Source organism: Musca domestica, unplaced genomic scaffold (genome assembly GCF_030504385.1).
Source record: "Musca domestica strain aabys unplaced genomic scaffold, Musca_domestica.polishedcontigs.V.1.1 21, whole genome shotgun sequence".
Taxonomy (NCBI): Eukaryota; Metazoa; Arthropoda; class Insecta; order Diptera; family Muscidae; genus Musca; species Musca domestica.
The window spans coordinates 11199196-11219659 of NW_026712258.1; the positions used below are offsets into that span (position 1 = coordinate 11199196).

Consider the following 20464-nt stretch of genomic DNA (forward strand, 5'->3'; position numbering starts at 1 on the left):
AAATAATATTCAAATGCCAAAATATGCAAAAACAATTCAAAACCCTTCTAAAAAAAAAGAAAATTATTTGTATAGTTTTTGTAGGCGATTCGTTGAATGAAAAATGTAATTTTGGGTACATATTGCGATTTGATAAATTTTCCTCAATTATTTCATATTTATGAATTTTTACAGGAAACCCATTTGCTTTAAAAACGCTCCCCTTTAATTTCGATTTGAAATATAATTTGTTTTATGCTTGCGCTGAAGGAATATGATTGTGTGCAATCAAAATGGTCGCATTTGGGGCACAGAAAATCTGCACAAATATATCCGGAGGCGGATATTGGTCCAGATGCATATTTAGGCCATTTTTCTTCGAAAATTAGCAAGGAGTGGCCATTACATTATCGGGCAATGTTCAACGAATTTTTGTTAATGAAAATTGAGGCAACATTTGGTTTCAATAGGACGACGCTACCTGTCACACAATCGAATCTACACTCGATGTTTTGAGCCCTGTTTTGAGCTGATGTTGTTTGACAAGTCGGATACATTCGACGCTTTAAAGGATAGTATTCATAAAGCCATTGCACACAATCGAAGTGTTTAAAAATTGGACGAATGTTGTAGTCTAATGCATGAGCAGACGAGGCAACCATTTGAATGAAACTATTTTCCGCTACTAAGCGGAAGTATTGTACTTTCAAATTTAAAAAATTTGAAAAAAAATATTACGTATTTTCTATAGCATTTTTAAAAATTTATTTGACGGGCCCTGTATGTATAACATAGATTTTCAAAAAATATACTAATTATAAAAGAGTTGTTGAATTGTCTATCATTATTCAAGTCATAAAGGTACTAACGAATATCTATGCAGTTTCCGTGAATTTTTTTTATTATTTTGTCAATAATCTCAAAAGATATATCTTCATCCACCACTCCACTCTATATGTCAAAAAACCTCATTCACTGGTCAAAAGTCAAAATTGTCACATTTCTTTACAATTTTTTGGAATAATTCAATTTCGGCTTAAAAATTTTTCGGCAACCTTTGGTTATTGTTGCGCAAATTGGAATTAGTTTTATTGACTGGTGCAGAATCTACTTCTAATATCTTTTATTAAGTTTGGGTTGGATCACACTCCCAATTATGTTGCAAAAAAAATCATGTTATTTAGAGCATAAAATACAAAAAGTCTGTAAGAGCCCACAGTTCAAAGTGGAGATGGCACAGAAATCCTTTGTATTATATAGAAATAGGAAAACCAAAAAGTGTGGACACAACTTTACTTTAAAACTAAAAGCATACACATTTGAAAATAGTTTGGGACTATTGGATATCGATGCCTTCGATTTTGAAGACTACTTTCCATTATTGAATCCTAAAGGATTAAGTATCTATGAGGTTAAATTAAATTTCCAATTTTTTATTTCGCAGCTGAAAAGGCAATTCAAATATAAAGAATGCAATTCTGATATAAAAAGATGTAAATGTTTATAAGGGTGGTTGTAAGATTTAGAAGATTTTCCAAAATAATTTTAGTTTTATTTAATTTTTTGGTTCCTCTTCTATTGAGCTTACGATCTCCTCACTTGGGTAAAAAATGTTTTTGTCATAGAAGTTATTTTTTTAAATAACTTCTGGGGACAAAATCCCAGACAAAAAACAAGGGAACTGATGAGGATTGGTGGCTCATTCCGAAACCTAGGTATTCCCTGACTTATCCCCTGGTAAACATTGCCATCGTTCTCCACTAATAAACAAACGTAGTTTTTATTAAAACAACAATAAAGGGAGAAAGCCTGACCATTTTGCAACAATAAAATATTTTTTAATTATAGAACTTATGGCCAGTATAATTGCTTTTTTGTCCTATAGTGCATGCGTGTGATGATACTTGTTGAGCTTAATTTCTGATTATATAACTGAGGCGAGGTTCGTCGTTTTATATTGGTTATGGAGAATTTTCGTTTGGAGTTATATTGTGGCCAATTCGAACACAACACAAAGTGATTGAAGTTCATTAGCATATGTATAGTTCCTCTAATGGTTCAATTGAGATCAAACTATCGGATATATTTTCTTAAGATCACGGAAAGAAGTTTCTTTTCGTCAATGAAAAATGTAGTTCATTATCAAATAGGTAAAACTAAATGCTGCAAAAACATCAGTTTTATATTTGAGTTCACGGATTATCCAAAAAACCCCTTAACGATGTCATAACTTCGAAAAGAAATATCGAAAATTTTGCAAAATATTCACACAATTTATATTAAGAATAAAATTTACTCCATATTTTGTTAAAATGAAAACAAATAATAACTATACAAAGGATTTTAAAATAATACACATCATACCTTAGCCTCATTGGCAGAATTTGAAGATGCTTTGTTGTCGGGATATGCTTCTGTTGATTTGGCGACTTCTTGAGATTCCTGCGAGTAAATAGCAAAATTCGGACAATTCGAATCATCGTCGCGTCCATAGTCGGAATTCAATTGAAACAGGGCACCACTAGGAGGAGGATGTACCATCATTGCCGGAGGAGTTGGTGGAGGTGGTACACTTAAAACAACTGGTGCAGGGATTTGCCTTACGGGTGGTGGCAAACCACCAAACAGATCATCCGATGTGCCTGCATTTGGACGCTGTGGTTGCGATTGTTGTCGATTGGGTGGAGGAAAACAGGGTTGGGGTGGTGGTCCACTGAATGGATTTTGTGGTTGTTGTTGCGATGGTTGTGTAGATTGGTTATTGTTATCGTTCTGTTGATTACCACCACCGAACGGCATGGAATTTCGTCGATTATTATTTTGATTGTTTTCATCGTTCTGTTGATTGCGCTGATTATAGTTCCATTGTCTAAAGGGTGTAAAACCAGGGCCCGATGGACTTTGATTGTTAAAATTTGATGGCCCGCCAGAACTGAAATTGAAATTTCCACGTCCGACCATATTGAAATTCATACCGCCGCCACGACCGCCACTGTCCCCAGCGCCAGAGGGACGATATTGGTTACCACCAGCACCACCGCCACGATAGTTGCCTTGATTATTACCATAACGGTTGTTGTAACCACCACCGCCAGAGTTAAAGTTTGGATTTCCGCCGCCACGGGAATACATTGGCGCTTGTGTTATTTCATTTGGCTGGGAACCATTTGATGCCGATTTAGGGGCAGCAGAACTTTCACCTTGACGGTTTTCATCAGATTTTTTGGGTGGTGTAGTTGTTTGGTTTGGCGGGGCAGATGAATGAGAATGATTATCTGCGTTGCTTTCCTCAGATCTAGGCAAATTTAAGGTACCATCGGTATTGATGTGTACATTTTCTAAATTTCGACTTGCACTGTGCCAACGGTCTTGTAAATCCATTATGCTGGACAAAATGTCGGAATTAGCGTTATCACGACTGGCCACCGGTTCGGGGATGTGACGTGGACCAACACGGCCAAGTATTAAACCTTTACGTGACCTTTGCGAACCATAATTTGATATTCTTACGGATGTCTGCACTGCTGTTCCTGGCCCAGTTTCTATGTGGATTTCACTTTCAATGTTTCCGCCAGTGTCACTATCCGAAAAATACTCTAGATCATTGGCACCACCTGTAATGGAGAGCCCTGCACTTGTTCCCGATAGATGGGAGGTAAATGTAGGATCAGTTTTAACACCCAACTGTTCGGCCAAACGTTGGCTTGCTGTCAAGCGTGTTCCACGTCCTGACGATCTGGACGATCTTGTCTTATTAGAGGAGCGACGTGCTTTGCGTCGTTTTCTTATGACCTTTTTGGTTGCTTTAATAGCAAATTTCTCATCGAAATTGTTGACATCATACTCAACAACGTAAGTTCGTTGTCGTGGCCTTCGGCTTCTTCGCACTTTACGCCTTTTGCGAGTGGAACCACTGACGCTTCTGTTGGTAGTACGTCGTGTTGTTGTCGTAGTAGTTGTGGTGGTACGTGGTCTTCCCCTCTGAGTTGTACTGGTCGTGGTAGTCGTTGTTGTAGTTTCCATCGCCGATACACTGGCCCTGGTACGTCTTAAAACAGCAGCCCGAATGCGTTCATTTTGTCTCGTTCTCAGAATCCTCGGTTGATGAACTTCCCTGACTCTTAGATGAGTTTCGGGTATTCCCATATCTCTAATATCTTCATAAAGCATATTCAAATCTTCATCGTCTTCCTCGTCATCCTCCGAATCGACACAATTATCGCAATACCATGAACCCTCCGGAATTTCCGTCAATGGTTCGGACAAGCAGTCCATATGGTAGCCTTGATTGCATTGATCGCACAACAACATGACATCCTCGCGATCAGGTCTACCACAGATCTCACAATTGGTAACATCCTCGAGTTCTTCATCATCGTCGATCAATATTAGTTCTTTAGCCGCGTTCGGATCAACGTTTATTTCACGGACAATTCTACGATTTTCAAACGATTCGCGCACGATAATACGTTGAAATTCTAAACGATCGATAGGACAAGTTTGTACATTCTTCGACCATGCCTCAATGCAAGCGGCACAAAACAAGTGCTGACACGACGAAGGTGAACCGATTTCTTGTTTTCGAAACGATAGCAAACAAATCGGACATTTTTCTAACATGTCATTGCTGCTGCTATCTGATGTGAAGCCATTCTCATCTTGCGGTTGTTGAGCGCCTTCGATATTTTTTGGATCGATCTCATCCTCTGACATGATGTATTTCTTCTTTGCTTTACCGCGCGATTTTTTACTGTTAGTTGTTATCTGTAAAGAAAATGAAAAGCAAAAAGAAAATAAATATTAATCTCGATGAAGATGATGTTGCTTCTTTTGTGTAGTTTTTTTTTTCGCCCAATTAGTATTGGTCTTTGTTTTCTGTGACACTTTTGTGTAAATTGTTTAGAATTAATATCCCACAGGAAACTATAATTTGTTTAGTCATTATATTTGGATACAAACTACATGTCATCTATATGTGCTATAAATTTATATCATGTCAGATACAATTTCAATCCATAGACCAATAAAAAAAACAGTTAAGGATTTTTATTTGGCTGCCTTTGAATATTGGTCGGCGTATATTGATGGATTTAATTTGTTGGGATACTATTATTGTTTTGTATAATTGTTACACTTTGTTGTTGTTGTTGTTGTTCCTAATAATACCAACGCCTCTTTATTAGTGGGGTAATCCAGAAAAACTAAACTGAAGTTGTTAGTCGTAGTCTACGCAGTCAAGATATAACATTGGGTTAGTGAATTTCATATTTTTATAAAGTAAACTTTCTTGACTATTATTATACACATAGGTTTTATTCTGAACACACAAAAAATATGTATATTTTGTATGCAGATGTAAAAGCAAACGTGAGCTACGTTTTATTTGGAATTAAACATTATTTGGAACAAACAATATACTTATAAGTAGTAAAATATCTATAGCCCCGCGTATCATATTATGAGCCTCAGTTTTAAGGCTGAACTAAAATTTATTTTAGACTCTGTAAATTAAAATTCGTTAAAATGTACGTTTTTATAACTATACCAAAAGATTAGATCCTTTGGATCTTTAACACATCTAAATATTCATCTTAACCTAACGAAGTAATATGGTAATAGGTAATGTTTTTAGATAGTATTACTTTAATATTTGATCAATTAGTCTTTCAATTTAGAAATTATTGAGGCGGAATTGAACACATTTTAGTGGTATTTGATGCAAAAACAGATATTTTATGTGAAAATCACTTTGATATGTTTTCAAATTTCAATAACTATCTTCATTAAAAGAAAAAAATTGAATATACAAGGTGAGATGAAAAAACTGCAACCAACTTCAGACTGTTGTCATTTCTAAGACACTCGTTCGACAGCTGTTAAAATTATTCCAGTGACAGTTCATTATCATTGTTTACAAGCGCACAAAAGCATTTTCCAGAGAAAAAGTTATTCCTGATGGAATTCAAGCGTGATAGTGTGATTTCTTTATATTTAGCTGGAAAACCACAAGTGGCTATCGTTACAGCACTCCAACATTTAAATGTGAATAAATATTTTGTGTCTCGTACCATCGCCCGTTACTGCGATACTGGTAGCGTAGCCCGACGTCAAGGAAGTGGAGGGAAGAAAATAGCAACATCAGCAGAAATGGTTCGAAAAGTAAAGAAACGACTTGATCGAAACCTGCGCCGCAGTGGCCGAAAAATGACTCGTGAGCTGAACATATCGCAATATTCCATTCGGCACATATTGAAAAATGAGCTAGGGGTAAAGCCATTGAAATTCGAAGAAGTGCAAGAACTTAAACCGCAACAGAAATAAAATAGACTGAAAAGAGCTAAAGAGTTGCTTCGTTTGGACGAAAGTGGTCAACTGCCGAATTTGGTTTTCTCCGATGAGAAAACATTCGTTGTCCAGCAGTTTGTAAATAAACAAAATGATCGTGTTTACTTGCCAAAGAGGTCAGCTGAAAATGTGCACCTTCGGTTGGCCACCAGAACTCAAGCGCCGGCCATGGTGATGGTGTGGGCCGCCATAACAGCCGATGGTCGCTCTCCGCTCGTATTAATCGACCGTGGCATCAGAATATATGCCGAATATTTTCGCGAAAATATCATTTCCAGCGCACAATGGCCACCAAAATATCCGAATACCAATCCGTTGGACCATTGTGTCTGGATTATATTGAAAAGCAAGGTTGGTACTAAAAAATACCGAAGTGTCGATCGCCCCGGGAATGGGACAAAATACCGCAGAGCAACATTCGGGCAGCGTGTGACGTTTTCATTGGCCGTTTGAAGGCAATAATTCGTGCCAAATTTGACCAATTCGAACAAATCTAAACTTATTCTAAAATGTGATGACATTTCCGACATTTTTTGCTTTCATTCAATAAAGTTATTTCTGTGATGCAGAACATTTTGCATTTTTGTTTGGTTCTCGCTTCAATAAAAAAAAAATTATTCTCTATAATTCTGTCTTTTTACCCCCAGAATCTGCATTAAGATCCAGTAAGGTATAAGGAGAGAGAACTGGAGAATACTGGAGGATATTAGTCTAGTCGTTGCTTTTAGGTTTGAAACTGAAAAGGGAAAAAATTTTTGAAGTCTCAACGTTCAAAGCCTTTAACCCGTCGTCCTGTGGCAGCATAATATAGAAAACAGTCGTACATTTATTGTTCTGGTGTTTACATCGTATATGCTTTATGGCAATAAATTCGAAATAAATACCACTTTTCAAAGCACGGCCCTTGTGAAACGGCGAAGTGTGTTGCATAGTGTCTATCGGCCCCTCAAGTTTCAAAGATGGAACCGGCTATTCTTTTTTCGATTTTTTATTAATCTTACTTCTCTAGCATACTTTCTAACAATATTCTTATAAAAGACCTTTGAGACTTTCTTTGTATAGAAATTAATAAATAGAAGTTATTAATTACATATTTGTTTGCTGCATGACGTGTTTCAGTGACGTATATGATAAGTTCCTTATTACCAGAAAACTAAGTGTGAATATTGGGAGTTCTCTTACACAAATAAAATGGACCCCTTCTTCCTTAACTGTAAGATGTGTCCTAAACCTGATATTCGATCTATAAAGCATTCTCCATTATCAGATTGAATAATATATTGAACTCTGGATTTCCATAGAGATCCGGACTCAGAAAAATAATAGTCATATAAAGATCTAATAGTAATAATGATGATTCTTTAAAAATCGATATGTAAAATTATGGTGCGTGCGTGCCCACTAGGAAAACATATGCAGCAAGTTAAAAGATTAAGAAAATGGAGCAAATGTTTTTCTTCTTATTTGGTGATATGAAAAGGATCTTGTAGCTTATACAAATAAGTACGCTGACAATATTTGCCACTCGGCAGTCTCGTTTTCAAACAGATCCATCTCATACACTTTTTACTCAAGAGGATTAATTAGTTGCAGTACTAATTTCTTCGTTCCACTTGAAGTTGAAAATGCAATCCATTCATCCCACCAAGTCACGGAATCTTTCATCAAAAAGGGTATATTTCCGAATCACATTCACTTATATATGCTCTAAGTTTTTTGGTGATAAAACGAATCTACGTATTTTCTGTGGCTTGATTAACAACGAGTGGTTATTTGTATTTAATCTTGTCTATGGAATAGTTCTTTAATATCTCTTTTTTATGTATTGTAGTTGTTCGATTTCAGCGAATACGGTTTCCAAGTTTAAAAATTCGACTACTTTCGCGGGCTCCAGCCAAAGATTTTCGGGAGTGAAAAAGGTAGGTACGATACCCACATTTTCGTCCATACGTGCCTAATACAAGTTGAGTCGACTGCATCATCCTGAACGTAATTGTGACAATATTCCCTGGCTTGTCTAGACAGCCAACGTTCTTCAGCTGCAATGGATGGGGTGGGCTCCTAGCACGTCACTCTTACTGCATATTTGACTGCATCAATGTGAAAACTACTAAGACCTGCCTTATATGCTTCTTAATCCAAAGGCTCTGTCTCTTAGCATTGGACCTCCCTCCCTATATAGTGATGGTGGTTTGGATGACTACCATAATAGCACCCAAGAAGGTACTGCAACGAAAACATATGGTTATGCAGACGTACGGGAGGACTTTCGCCTCTTCGTGTGTCATGAGGAGCCATTCTGTTGCAGTTCTCAGGGCAGCATTCTGCCAAAATCAACACTCAGAAATATACAATATATAAATAATTGTGAGGGGGAAAAAGAGAGTTTATAAATTGTTCACGAAGCAGAAGGAGATCAGCAATAAAAAAAGAAGATCTTCAGTGTCAATGTTAATAAAGAAATATTTCGTCGTTTGTCGTTTTAACGACAAGTGATATGATTTACAAAAAAACGTGTTCATTCTGTTTTAGCTCCAGAAATATGTTAATATTGAAAAGATCCTTGTTTAATGCGACAGACAGTACCTATATAGCGATAACACCAGACTTTCGGCCCCCTATAGATACATGCTCTATATTGTGAGCTCAATCTTTCTGAATGTTTTGATATCCAAGCCCCATTCGACACCGGCAATGTTTTAGGTAATTGGAACAAGCAGTCATGTGCGCCCTAAGATTCTGAGAACTTAAGCAATGGCGCAGCTAATGCTTTGAATATTCTGTGATTTTAGGTCTTGTAAAGACGTTTAGGAGGCGGAGTCAAACCTGTGATTACATATCACCACTGTTGAACTACGAGCAACTTGAGATTCACATATTTGTCATTGACGTCTGCACCCGTTTGGAACGAATTTGGCGTATTCCAAGCAGCAATCTTTTCTATCAAAAAAGCCATAGATCTGTTGGCAAATAACAACAGGGAACTTAACGGTCCGGTGACTGTATATGTCGATAGACAAGCGGCCCTGAACCCACTAAATGCATTCGTCATTAAATCTACAACGGTTTTGGAGTTGAGGAATGCACTGGAAAGAGTTAAGTAAGGTAAGACCATTGCAGCATTTCTGGTAAGGATGCAGCAGATGAATTGGCAAGACCGAACGGAGTCAATCGTTATTGAGGTCGAGAATTCTGTCACTATCAAACTCTCCTCGGTGTGAGAAACAGGCTTAGGGGGAAGCAAACTGTTTCTCTTTTTTTCTATGTTCTCATTTGTTTATATTGGATATACACAGGTCTCCAAGTGTAACAGTTGTTTGAAGGCAACTACGCGTCTGAAAGCAAAGCAATGGAACCATTCGCCTTTCACAGCAATGTCAGAATGATCACAATGGGTCAGAAGTCTCCGAGTGGACCAAATCAACATTATATGTTACTAAATCTAAAGTGGAATGACTTGCACTGTATTGCTCACTTTGGCGAAAGACTCATGACTATAAAAATGTTGACCCAAATTCAAATATCCCACTTCAGAACAACTCCAGTAAAATTCTATGAGTTCTTTCTTGGAGGGCAAACCCGTTTAACGGGATATTTGACACAAACGATCGGATAAAATTAAAATTAAATTAATTTCCACCTTATAGGTATCATTTGAAAGGAGGTCGGAAAGGGTCGGAGTATATACCAATACGTCTTTGTGGACATGGATAACGCCATAGCGGGGGATTCCAAAATGTATCCAAAATTACAGTATACACTCCAATTTTACTAATTTTTTTCGTAATGAGAACAAAAACGACTACCTATAAACCATACATGAGTTTTCACTATACTTAGGTTAAGACATTTTATTCGTCACAATGAGTAAATATAAACAAGTAAAAAAGCAGCAAAGTCCACCATTTGAAAGGAACTTGAAAATTTTCAAAAAACTTCCTGAACCTACCACTTAAATGAAAACTGTTATATGGAGACTATAAGAAGACGTGGTCCTGCCTACGAAATTTTTTGAAATAGGCTGAATGAACTTCAAATACCAAATTTGAAACAATTCCAGTGAATAATGTCGGGAGTTACCGTTATATGGTGGCTATATAGGCTGCATTACCCATTACGAACTTCAAATTCAAAATTTAAAATGATTCCGGTAAATAATGTCGCTGAAATCATGAAAATACCGAATATCGAGAGGAACCGTTATATGTGGACTATACGGAGAGGTGGACCTGCAGATAAAAATTTTTGTCATAGGCTGTAGTACCCATTACGAACTTTAAATATGAAATTTGAATTACGCTAATATCATGAAAATACTGAATATCCCGAGGTTCCGTTATATGAAGGATATACGAAAACGTGGACCGATATGGCCCATTTACAAATTAAACCAGCCTACTGGTAAACTATGCATGTGTGCAAAATTTTAGCCTTCTAGCTCAATTCGTTCGAAAGAAAGCCTGATTACAACAGACAAACGGACATCGCTATATCGTCTTATAATTTTACGCTGATCCAGAATATATATACTTTGTAGTGTCTATTATGAATATTTCGAGGAATTACAAACGGAATGACAAAGTTAATATGCCCTCCATAGAATGATGTGGACATGGATAACGCCTATGGATCCTACATCTCTTTTTTATATCGAACGTTCCCACGCCTCGCTTTGTCACCCCTACCGGCCTCCCTTTTCGTAGGGATCGTGTACTCATCACGACCCGCATCATGTTGGGAATTAAGTAGGAATTCGAAAACCAACTGCAGAATCTATTTCACCAGCTAGTTGTCAAAATAATGCAACTTACATATATTAGTCGTTTAAAAATAAAATTATTCTAGATTTTATGATTTTTAGGCCCATACTAAAATCAACATTACAGTAAACTGAATTAAATCAAATCAAATCTTACAAAGAGGTTCACCCATTGAATAATTCGTGCGGTGAAAATCGGTGTATAATAATTGATAGTATCTACTAAAACTAAAAGGAACTTCAATTCTATAGATGAAATTACGAAATCTGAAGGTATATTACCATTAAATATGTTTAGTATCATCATTGAGTTCAATATAATACGTTTAGTGTAGGCAATATGATTAACTTTAACCTGTTAGTATAAGAAGGTAAAACAAAATCACTACTCCAATGTAGATCTCTCAAAACAAAACGTAGAAATTGTTTTTGCACTGATTTTATTTTATCAGATTATATTTTATCACATTGAGGATCCCATACAACGGAACCATATTCCAAATAGCTCTAACAAGAGACGTAAATAAATCTTTTGTTATATTTGGATCAGAAAACTCTTATGGCATGATTTTTTTCTAGTAGTTGAAAATATATAAGAGCCTTGTTTTTTTTTTTTTTTTGCACTACGAAGCAGACAAATTTTTAGTTTTACACAATTTCAATATGTACCTAATTGAATTCTTATATTAAATATATGCATTAATTTTTAAAACGTAAATTAACACACTACTATGGATCATTACAATAATAAATACCTTTGTACAATATACTATTTTTACAGTATATAATTTAAATTGTGAAATACGTAATCAGGTTATTAACAAAAAAGAGAAATGTGAATATATTTTTTGTGATTTATTCACTCCAAAAACGTGTAAACAATAATGAAAAGTTTTATTTTTATTACCTCACTGCCGCTCGTAGAACCATCAGAGAGACCAACATCTAAAACGTTGGTTCGGCGACCGCGTTGACGACGCTGTGCAGCATTGCGTTGAAACTCGTCAGAATCTTCGTCATCATCATAAACAACAGCGGCTGAACTGTGTTTGTTGTTGCCGCTGCTGCTGCCATTGATGTTTTCGGTGCCGGCAGATACATTTTTCTGATTTTGCCGGTTACGAAGTCGGCGTGAACACGATGGCCCATCATCAGTAAGATCTTTCTTTCTATTATTTTTCTGACCTTTGCGGATGACTATTTCTTCGCCATCGCTAGAAGAACCTGTTGTAGAAGACGATTCATCGGAATCATCAAATTCAATACGCATTACAATACGACGTTTACGCTTCTGTTCACCCCGCGTAGGATAACGACCTTTACTACTCGATGGTCGGGTATCCAAATCACTTGAGTCACTGGAATCTCCAGCCATGTTAATGGACTTTCAATTCGATTTACACTGTTTATTACTTTCTTCGATCGCTTATTTCTTCAATTGTAACATGAGGGAGATTTTGCGTAGCTTCCTGTTTTGTAGTATACATACAACGTACGGTACGGTATAAGGAACTTGTCGCTTTAAAATTAGGTCTTTATTCTCAATATTTTTAGAAATGTAAATAATACTAGAAACAAATTTTATTTGTTTTTATTGCGGGTCGCTTCAATACTTTGCCAAATGTTGGCCGTTTATGACGGTCCGGCCGGCCGCTAGGGCGGTAATTTACAATGAAGGTGTGAGTGGGAGAGTGACGGTGTTTGTTTAATAGCGATTGGTTAAACGTGGATAAAGTGTATGTACACAGACACCGCACGGCTTTTTGTCTTTTGCTTATACTCTACAAGAATCGCAAATTTTCTTATTTTTGCTTTCCTCACGACGTGCTTTGTTTGAGAGTGTGCGTGCGGCTGACTGCTACCGCAGCCAATCTGTTACAGCAGCAAAACTCACGATTTATTCTTCAGTTTAATAAGTTTGAAACTATGTAATTATGAAGGGAAAAAGTTATAATTTTACAACAATGCTACATTAAGAATATACGGTCTTTTCTGATTGCCCAAGTGTAGCAAGTTCTGTTCTGATATATTCTTTGCATTCCCTCTTTTTTTAGTATATCATTGAGATTTCGACTTTTTTCGTATTCATTCTTCTTGGTGTTTGAATTGTGGCACTTTTTCAATTGATTTTTTTCTATTCAAATAACACGTATTTTAAACACTTTTCATAGCACGGATCTTGTTGGTATTTAGTTGTAATACTTTTTTGTATTTTTAGAGAACAGTCATGCGTTTTTGCAGCATATTTTAAGATTTTATTTCATTAATTTATATTTTACTTCAGCTTGTGTTCGCTTGGTCTCTGGTCGTGCTAGTGTAGAATTTAGATATTTCAATGTTGTCAGCACTGATGTTGGCTAAATCAGTGTTGTATTTTGGCAATAAGTCGTAAATGATGGTGGGTTCAACAGCTGCGATTCAAAAAAATGTTTCATGGCAGACATTCTAAATGAGCTGAAAGTTTGTTTACATATATTCTTCGTTTCAGAAGTTGCAACTGTGCATGGCTCAATAAGAAAGTTTGCTCAACTTCAAAGAAACAAGGAAAATTCAACTCTGTGCTGTAGTCTTATAGTGTCAAATATACTTTTAATATACAACAGTTGGTTTTTTTAAACAAAATTCTTATATTTTGGAAATCCAGCGAAACAAGAATGGAATATTGGGATTATTCCATAAGCTTGCATCTAAAAAAGGTAGGACAATATAGTTTTATCCCAAATTGTACATTGTGTTGTCCATAAACGTCTAAAACATGCATTTATTTTGCAACCAAAGTTCAAATAATTTCAAATTGTTGTATTTTTTATTCGAAACACAAACACAGACTGTGTATATTATTTGACAGAATAAGGACACCAAGAGAAAAAAGTTGTATGTTGGGGGTAGCTTTGTTCTACCATCTGTAATCGTGCCATGCAATTATGTAGTAGTTTTGCATGTTTTAAATTGTTTTACTAGTTTAGTCGTACGAGAAAACACAAGTATGTGTTTAACAAAGCAATCCACTCATTATAGCTATTCATAATCAACATAAATTTATCAGGATTTGACATAGGGTAAGTGTACTAGTAGTCGGCACTTTTAGGATTTTCGTGATTTTAATCGCTCACAATTCTGAGTGGAACTTTTCAATTATTACAAAGTTAATTTATTCAGATTCGAAATTTTGTATAGTTTTTGCAATAATAAATAAAGTTTTAATAACTTTGTATTAAATTTCATAAATTTGTAGTTTTATTAAAACAATGCTTTTTTGCCAGTAGTCGGCACCACTTGCTAATTGTCGGTATGGCATGTTCCAACAGTCGGCATACCAATTTTTTGTAAGAATAATTAATAATAATAATAAATTAATTCATTAAAATATAATATTTTTGTTTAGTTAAACTGATTCGACGTCTTTATTGTACTTTTCTTAAGAATATGGATTGTTGAGGACCTTCTCAGACAAAAATTTAATTTTTATTAGAATAAATCATCTTTTCTTAGCGAAATTGTACACAAAGATAGCTGACAATATACTTGAAGTAAACAAAATACATTTAGTTATAATAGTTTCATTTATTTGGGCTTAAAAATAAAAAGTGCCGACTACTGGGACATGCCGAACTTAGGCTGGAAATACATAAAGAGCATATTTGGCTGGCTTAAGGCATCGGCTGGCTTCTTCGGAAATGAACAAAGGAGCCTAGGTCCAAAATCGAACTAAGTCAACCTAAAATATGCTCTTTATGTATTTCCAGCCTTAAGCTGGGAATACATAAAGCGCTTATTTGGCTGGCTTAAGTCATCGGCTGGCTTCTTCGGAAATGAACAAAGGAGCCTAGGGCCAAAATCGAACTAGGTCAACCTAAAACTCCTTTGTTCATCTACGAAGAAGCCAGCCGATGACTTAAGCCAGCCAAATATGCGCTTTATGTATTCCTAGCTTTAGTCTTACATGACTTATCAGACTTAAGGGGTAAGTACATAAAGAGAAGTCAGAGCGGCGATCGAATTTGGCCGTCGTTTCCCGTTGTACATATACAAAATTCATGCATATATTCGATGTTAATGAGCAACACATTGTACAATTTTGGGAATCTTGTGGAATATCCCCAAAACTCCATTCCTGTTTCGCGGATTTTCCCCAATATAAGAATTATGTTAAAAGACGGAAAAATAAACAAACCCTACTGTTGCATATTTAAAAGTCTATTTGACTCTTTATGACTCGAGCACATAGTTGTATTTTTCTAACTTCTTTAAAGTTGAGTAACCTTTCTTATAGAGCCATGAGTCCAAGAACAAATAAATAAATTTGGTATTCTTAAGATATGGAACTTAAAACTGTTTTTACGTGTCAAGGAAAGCCGAAAATAAAAGATTATTTATTACACTTGTAAAATCTGCCACTCGTTATACGTTCGCCAGAAAAAGGTTGCCATATTTAATTTAAGGGCTAAGTACATAAGAAGCTTGAAGTCATGGCACGGCCTATTTTGCGACATTTCACAAAGGATTTACAGAGCGGCAATAAAATCCTGCCGTCGTTTTTCATTATAATTTGGCATTAATATGCCTAGCCATGACTTCAAGCTTTTTATGTATTTGTAGCCTTAGCAAATATGGTAGAAGAATACAACGCTTGGGAACATTGATATGTCAAAATTGTTTTAATGTTTCTTCAAATCTAAGTAGATTTGTATATGTGTTCCTAAACGACGTCAATCGGAAGTTGTTATGATATGCATTTTTAATAATTTTTACAAATTTGAATAATTTTTCATTCAAAAATTTCAATTCCCAAACTGATTTGGCAGTTCATTGTCTCAGGAGCTGTGTCGATGCGATTACCTGTATTCTTCTATCATGGTTTTCCTTTATGCTTTTGCCATGTTTACATCTCTCCTTTTAAATGAATGCATTTTCTCAGATATATTGCAATAAAATTATTACTTTTTGTAAATGTAACTAGTAGTCACTATTTTTTCACATTTTAGTTTCTAGTGTATAATTCGCATATGCTAATTTGCAATAAGTTCGAAATATATACTACTTTCAAGAGAACGGCCCTTGTAAGCCTTCATCCACACCAAATATGCCTGATGAGCCGCTTAACCAACGGCGAAACGCGTCGCATAGTGGTGAGTGTGTGATAGTGTCTATCTGGCTTTCCTTTTCACTGCAAATTTCAGATCATTAAGCTCGTCTCGAATGAGAAAACAAACACATAAAATAAACAAAACAATTTGTAATTAATTTCGTGAAATAAATCGGTAATTATTTCTGCAAGTATGTTATCAATTTTTTTATTTGAATAATTTTTTCTGTTATTATCATATTATCAATATAAAATATTGCATTCAGTAAACTTTACGTTAAAAGATACAAGAAAGATGGTCTGACATTTTGCTTATCGTTTAGTTGATATTTAAATGGCAATTGTATCAAAGAACATTTTGTTAGTCCGACAACATAATTTTTAATCTATGGAAAAATGCATGGTAGAACTAAGAAGATAAAGTTTAATAAAGTTTTACAATTTTGTCAAATTTATACATTTGACAACATTGTATTCTCAAAATATATTTTATAAATCCATTGTATACACACAAAATCAGATATGCATTGAAATTTGACAAAGTAAATTACTAAAAATGCAGAGCTGGGAATGCTTATTTGAAATGAGGTTACCTTTATTTCATTGTACCATGGCAAAATGTAATAACCGACCTATGACAAATGAATTTGGATAATAGCCTAAATGTAAACAAATGTTAAACGGTTAGCCGTTCCATTCCACACCGTTCCAAATAATCTAAATTGTACTCTTCATATTCTAACTTTCCAAATGACTCATTGTTGTTCAAAATACTATTATGTGATACATAGAAAACGCTACTTAGTTTTGTAAATTATTTTATATATTTGCATTTTGTATGAAAAATAAATATGTTTTAATACAATTGTTGTTCCCCTTAACAACGCTTTCATTTTGTTGGGCGTACGACGTCTCGAAACGTATAGAAATGACAATGCATATGTTGGCAGCACTGCTTTTCGCCATAGTGTTCCAATTTTTACATCCGTTTCGCTCTTTTTGGTGTGAAATAAAAATCTGACAAGATGGGTCGTATGCACGCTCCTGGGTAATTTTTTGATTTTCTTGAATTTCTCAGTGAATTATGCCTTAATATCGACCAACCAGATGAGTGGATGTAATTCCTAAATGTGTGACAATGGAAAATGTGTAGAATTATTGTTTAAAACTAACAAAAAAAAAGCGAAAGTCAATTAGCGCATGTGGATTGTGTGACAGTTCGGGTCTGTTTTCTTTTTTTTTGTGAGACGACGTCCGCTCATCTGCTTGCCGATGTAGACCATGTTGTCCACCATGGCATTGCATAGGGTTATTCAATTCAATACCAGCATCACTAACCGGTCGAATGTGTTTTGTTTACTTCTTACAGTAAGGGTATTTCCCAATCAGCTTTACCCTACAGAAGAACCGTTCCCTCATGGTTGAAACTTAACGCTGAAGATGTTAAGGAACAAATCAAGAAATTGGGCAAGAAGGGTTTGACCCCCTCCAAAATCGGTAAGTTTTGGTTAGCTCCATAAGTCTCGTTAGAGGTTATGAATTTGCCGTTTTTAATGCATAATTACTCATTTTGTGTGTTATTGTTGTTTGCAGGTATCATTCTTCGTGATTCCCATGGTGTTGCTCAAGTTCGCTTTGTCAATGGCAACAAGATTTTGCGCATCATGAAATCTGTCGGTCTTAAACCCGATATCCCAGAAGATTTGTATCACATGATCAAGAAGGCTGTTGCCATCCGCAAGCATTTGGAACGTAACCGCAAGGATAAGGATGGTAAATTCCGTCTTATTTTGGTTGAATCCCGTATCCACAGATTGGCCCGCTACTACAAGACCAAGAGTGTCCTCCCACCCAACTGGAAATACGAATCCAGCACAGCCTCCGCTTTGGTTGCTTAAATTAAGTGCTCGATTTTGTTGTGAGGAGAGAGTTGAGTTTTTTTATATTTTACAAATATAAAACGTGCATAATAAAAAAAACTAAACTATGTAAAAAAATTAAAAAGAAAAGTTTCTCCATGGTGGTGACATATTGGAATGGAGTGCATTGACAAATCAAAACAAAAGAACAACAGAGGCAACAGAGAATGAATGATGTCAAGTGTAAATGGGTGCATGGAAGGATTTGGCAACAGTTAATAATAGAATACAGCTTAAGTGCATTTGGAAATGGAACGTTGGACTGGCTGTTTTGTTAATAGAAAAGATAATCCATTTTGCAGCACTTGGTTAAATTTGTCCAAACCAATCTGAAATGTTGAACATGGGTAGACCTTTTTGATAGGATGAAAAGTAATCGTTCAAGTCTGGAATATAAGGAATAATTTAGGAAACAATCGGTAAAGAATTTCAAAATATTTTTTGTTAAATTTGGTAGGTTCATCTCAAAATGTCTATAAAAATTAAATCTAGTGCGGTGATGCGGTCTATTCTTATTGGTTTGTTCCCCACGAAGTTGAACATTTTTAAAATATTCATGCATCTCAATATTTTATCAAAATTAGGTCAAATGCTAAAAAGAATAATATCGCATCCTTCCTAGCAATTCTTCCACAAATGGCCAAAAACTAGAGTGTAGCATGAAAATATTGATACAGAAATTAAAAACGAAGATGTGATATACAGATATCGCCTTCTGGTATTTCCTCCACAAACTGTCAAAATTAATCCCGTATAAGGATATTATTCTTGGTTTGTTCCCCACGAAGTTGAACATTTTTAAAATATTCATGCATCTCAATATTTTATCAAAATTAGGTCAAATGCTAAAAGGAATAATATCGCATCCTTCCTAGCAATTCTTCCACAAATGGCCAAAAACCAAAGTGTAGCATGAAAATATTGATACAGAAATTAAATACGAAGATGGGATATACAGATATCGCCTTCTGGTATTTCCTCCACAAATTGTCAAAATTAATCCCGTATAAGGATATTACCAAAAGTAATTGTTTAAAATTAGGGTGGGTGCTAAGTTGACATTATGGCATTTACTGGGGCATTTCACTCAACATTTTCAATAATTAATCATATATAGGAAGAATTGCGTTAAGAATTGGTTCTAACAAACTTTGCAAATTATTATTGAACTCACGATCCGATGCTTAAGTGGGCTATGTCTGTTATATCCCATGCATGTTAGATTTGTTATGGCTATAGCAAACGGGAGCAATTTTCTATTACAAGGATCATCAAAGTACTGAGTATCGCTGGGCACCGTTAGGTGGAAATTTTGGACCAATATCGACAATGTTTTGATGCCGGTTGAATAAATTGAATTGAACAAAATTTGAAATAAATCCGATAAAAATGTGGACTAATTCGTAAAAATATCGAATATCTGAAGGTATCGTTATATGGGGATATAGGCCCAACACATATCATTTTCAATACCAAACATCCTAGTCCCACATTACCTAAAGACTACAGCCTTCTCTGCCTTTTTAATGAAGAACGTAGAAAGGTTACTGGACCTGGAAAAAGAGGCTTTTTATAATGTGAAGGTGGGATCCATCCAACGCCTCTCATATTTCCTCTATCCTGATTGAATGGATTGACAATATGCTAAAAACACGGAATAATCAATACAAGCTTGGAGGAGTTCTCTCACCCCTGCTTTGCTCTTTGATGAATAACGAAATACTTTTGATTTTTTATCACGTAGTAGTGCTCAAAAGTGGCCTGGTTGGGCCATGGACAATTGTCTTGGGTAAACCCTGCAAAGACAGAACTTCTATTATTTACAAAGAAATGCAAAATAGACTTATTTCCGCTGCCAGTACTACTACTGCAACAAAGTCAATAATTTTTACATTTTTTTTTTAAATTTTATTGAATAAAAACAAAAAATTGACGAAAATAGCATAAAATTTTAAAATATGTTTAGATTTGTTAGAATTGGTCACCTTTGGCACGAATTATGGCCTCCAGACGGCCAATTAAACAGTCACACGCTGCCCGAATGTTGCTCTGCGGTATTTGGCCCATTCCCGGCGAAGCGCTTGCTTGATGTGATCGACACTTTGGTTTTTTTAGTGTCAACCTTGCTTACCAAATTTGGCAGTTCACCACTTTCGACCAAGCCAAGCAACTCTAGCTCTTTTGAGCCTTTTTTCTTTCTGTCGCGGTGTAAGTTCTTCCATTTTTTGGAATTTCAATGGATTTACCCCGAGCTCATTTTTCAATATTTGCCGAAACTTATATTGCGATATGTTCAGCTCACGAGCCATTTTTCGTCCAATGCTACGCGGGTTTCGATCAAGTCACTTCTTTACTTTTCGAACCATTTCTGCTGAT

General features: G+C 35.6%; 2 protein-coding genes across 2 annotated transcripts in view; one reads left to right on the forward strand and one right to left on the reverse strand.

The window, feature by feature from the left end:
- Nucleotides 1–13409, reverse strand: part of LOC101901043 (uncharacterized) — a 31682-nt gene extending 18273 nt beyond the window's left edge. Inside the window, exons 1-2 of the mRNA XM_059122719.1 lie at nt 11991–13409; nt 2344–4743 (exon numbers count right to left, since the gene is read on the reverse strand). Of these exons, the coding sequence (XP_058978702.1) occupies nt 2344–4743; nt 11991–12458 (2868 nt within the window). The 5' untranslated portion in view covers nt 12459–13409. The remainder of the gene's footprint in view (nt 1–2343; nt 4744–11990) is intronic.
- Nucleotides 13410–17062: 3653 nt separating this feature from the next.
- LOC101900689 (small ribosomal subunit protein uS15) lies at nt 17063–18178 on the forward strand. The gene is made up of 3 exons (XM_005188420.4): nt 17063–17217; nt 17539–17666; nt 17763–18178. Exons 1-3 carry the CDS (start codon nt 17195–17197, stop codon nt 18065–18067), a joined length of 456 nt encoding a protein of 151 aa, XP_005188477.1. The 5' UTR covers nt 17063–17194; the 3' UTR covers nt 18068–18178.
- The last annotated feature ends 2286 nt before the right edge of the window (nt 18179–20464 follow it).

Excerpts from the sequence above, each read along its gene's own strand:
- LOC101900689 (XM_005188420.4), top strand. The coding sequence starts at position 17,195 with ATGGGTCGTATGCACGCTCCTGG. Across the intron at positions 17,218-17,538 it reads GGTCGTATGCACGCTCCTGG|TAAGGGTATTTCCCAATCAG; the intron begins GTAATTTTTTGA and ends TACTTCTTACAG. Across the intron at positions 17,667-17,762 it reads TTTGACCCCCTCCAAAATCG|GTATCATTCTTCGTGATTCC; the intron begins GTAAGTTTTGGT and ends TGTTGTTTGCAG.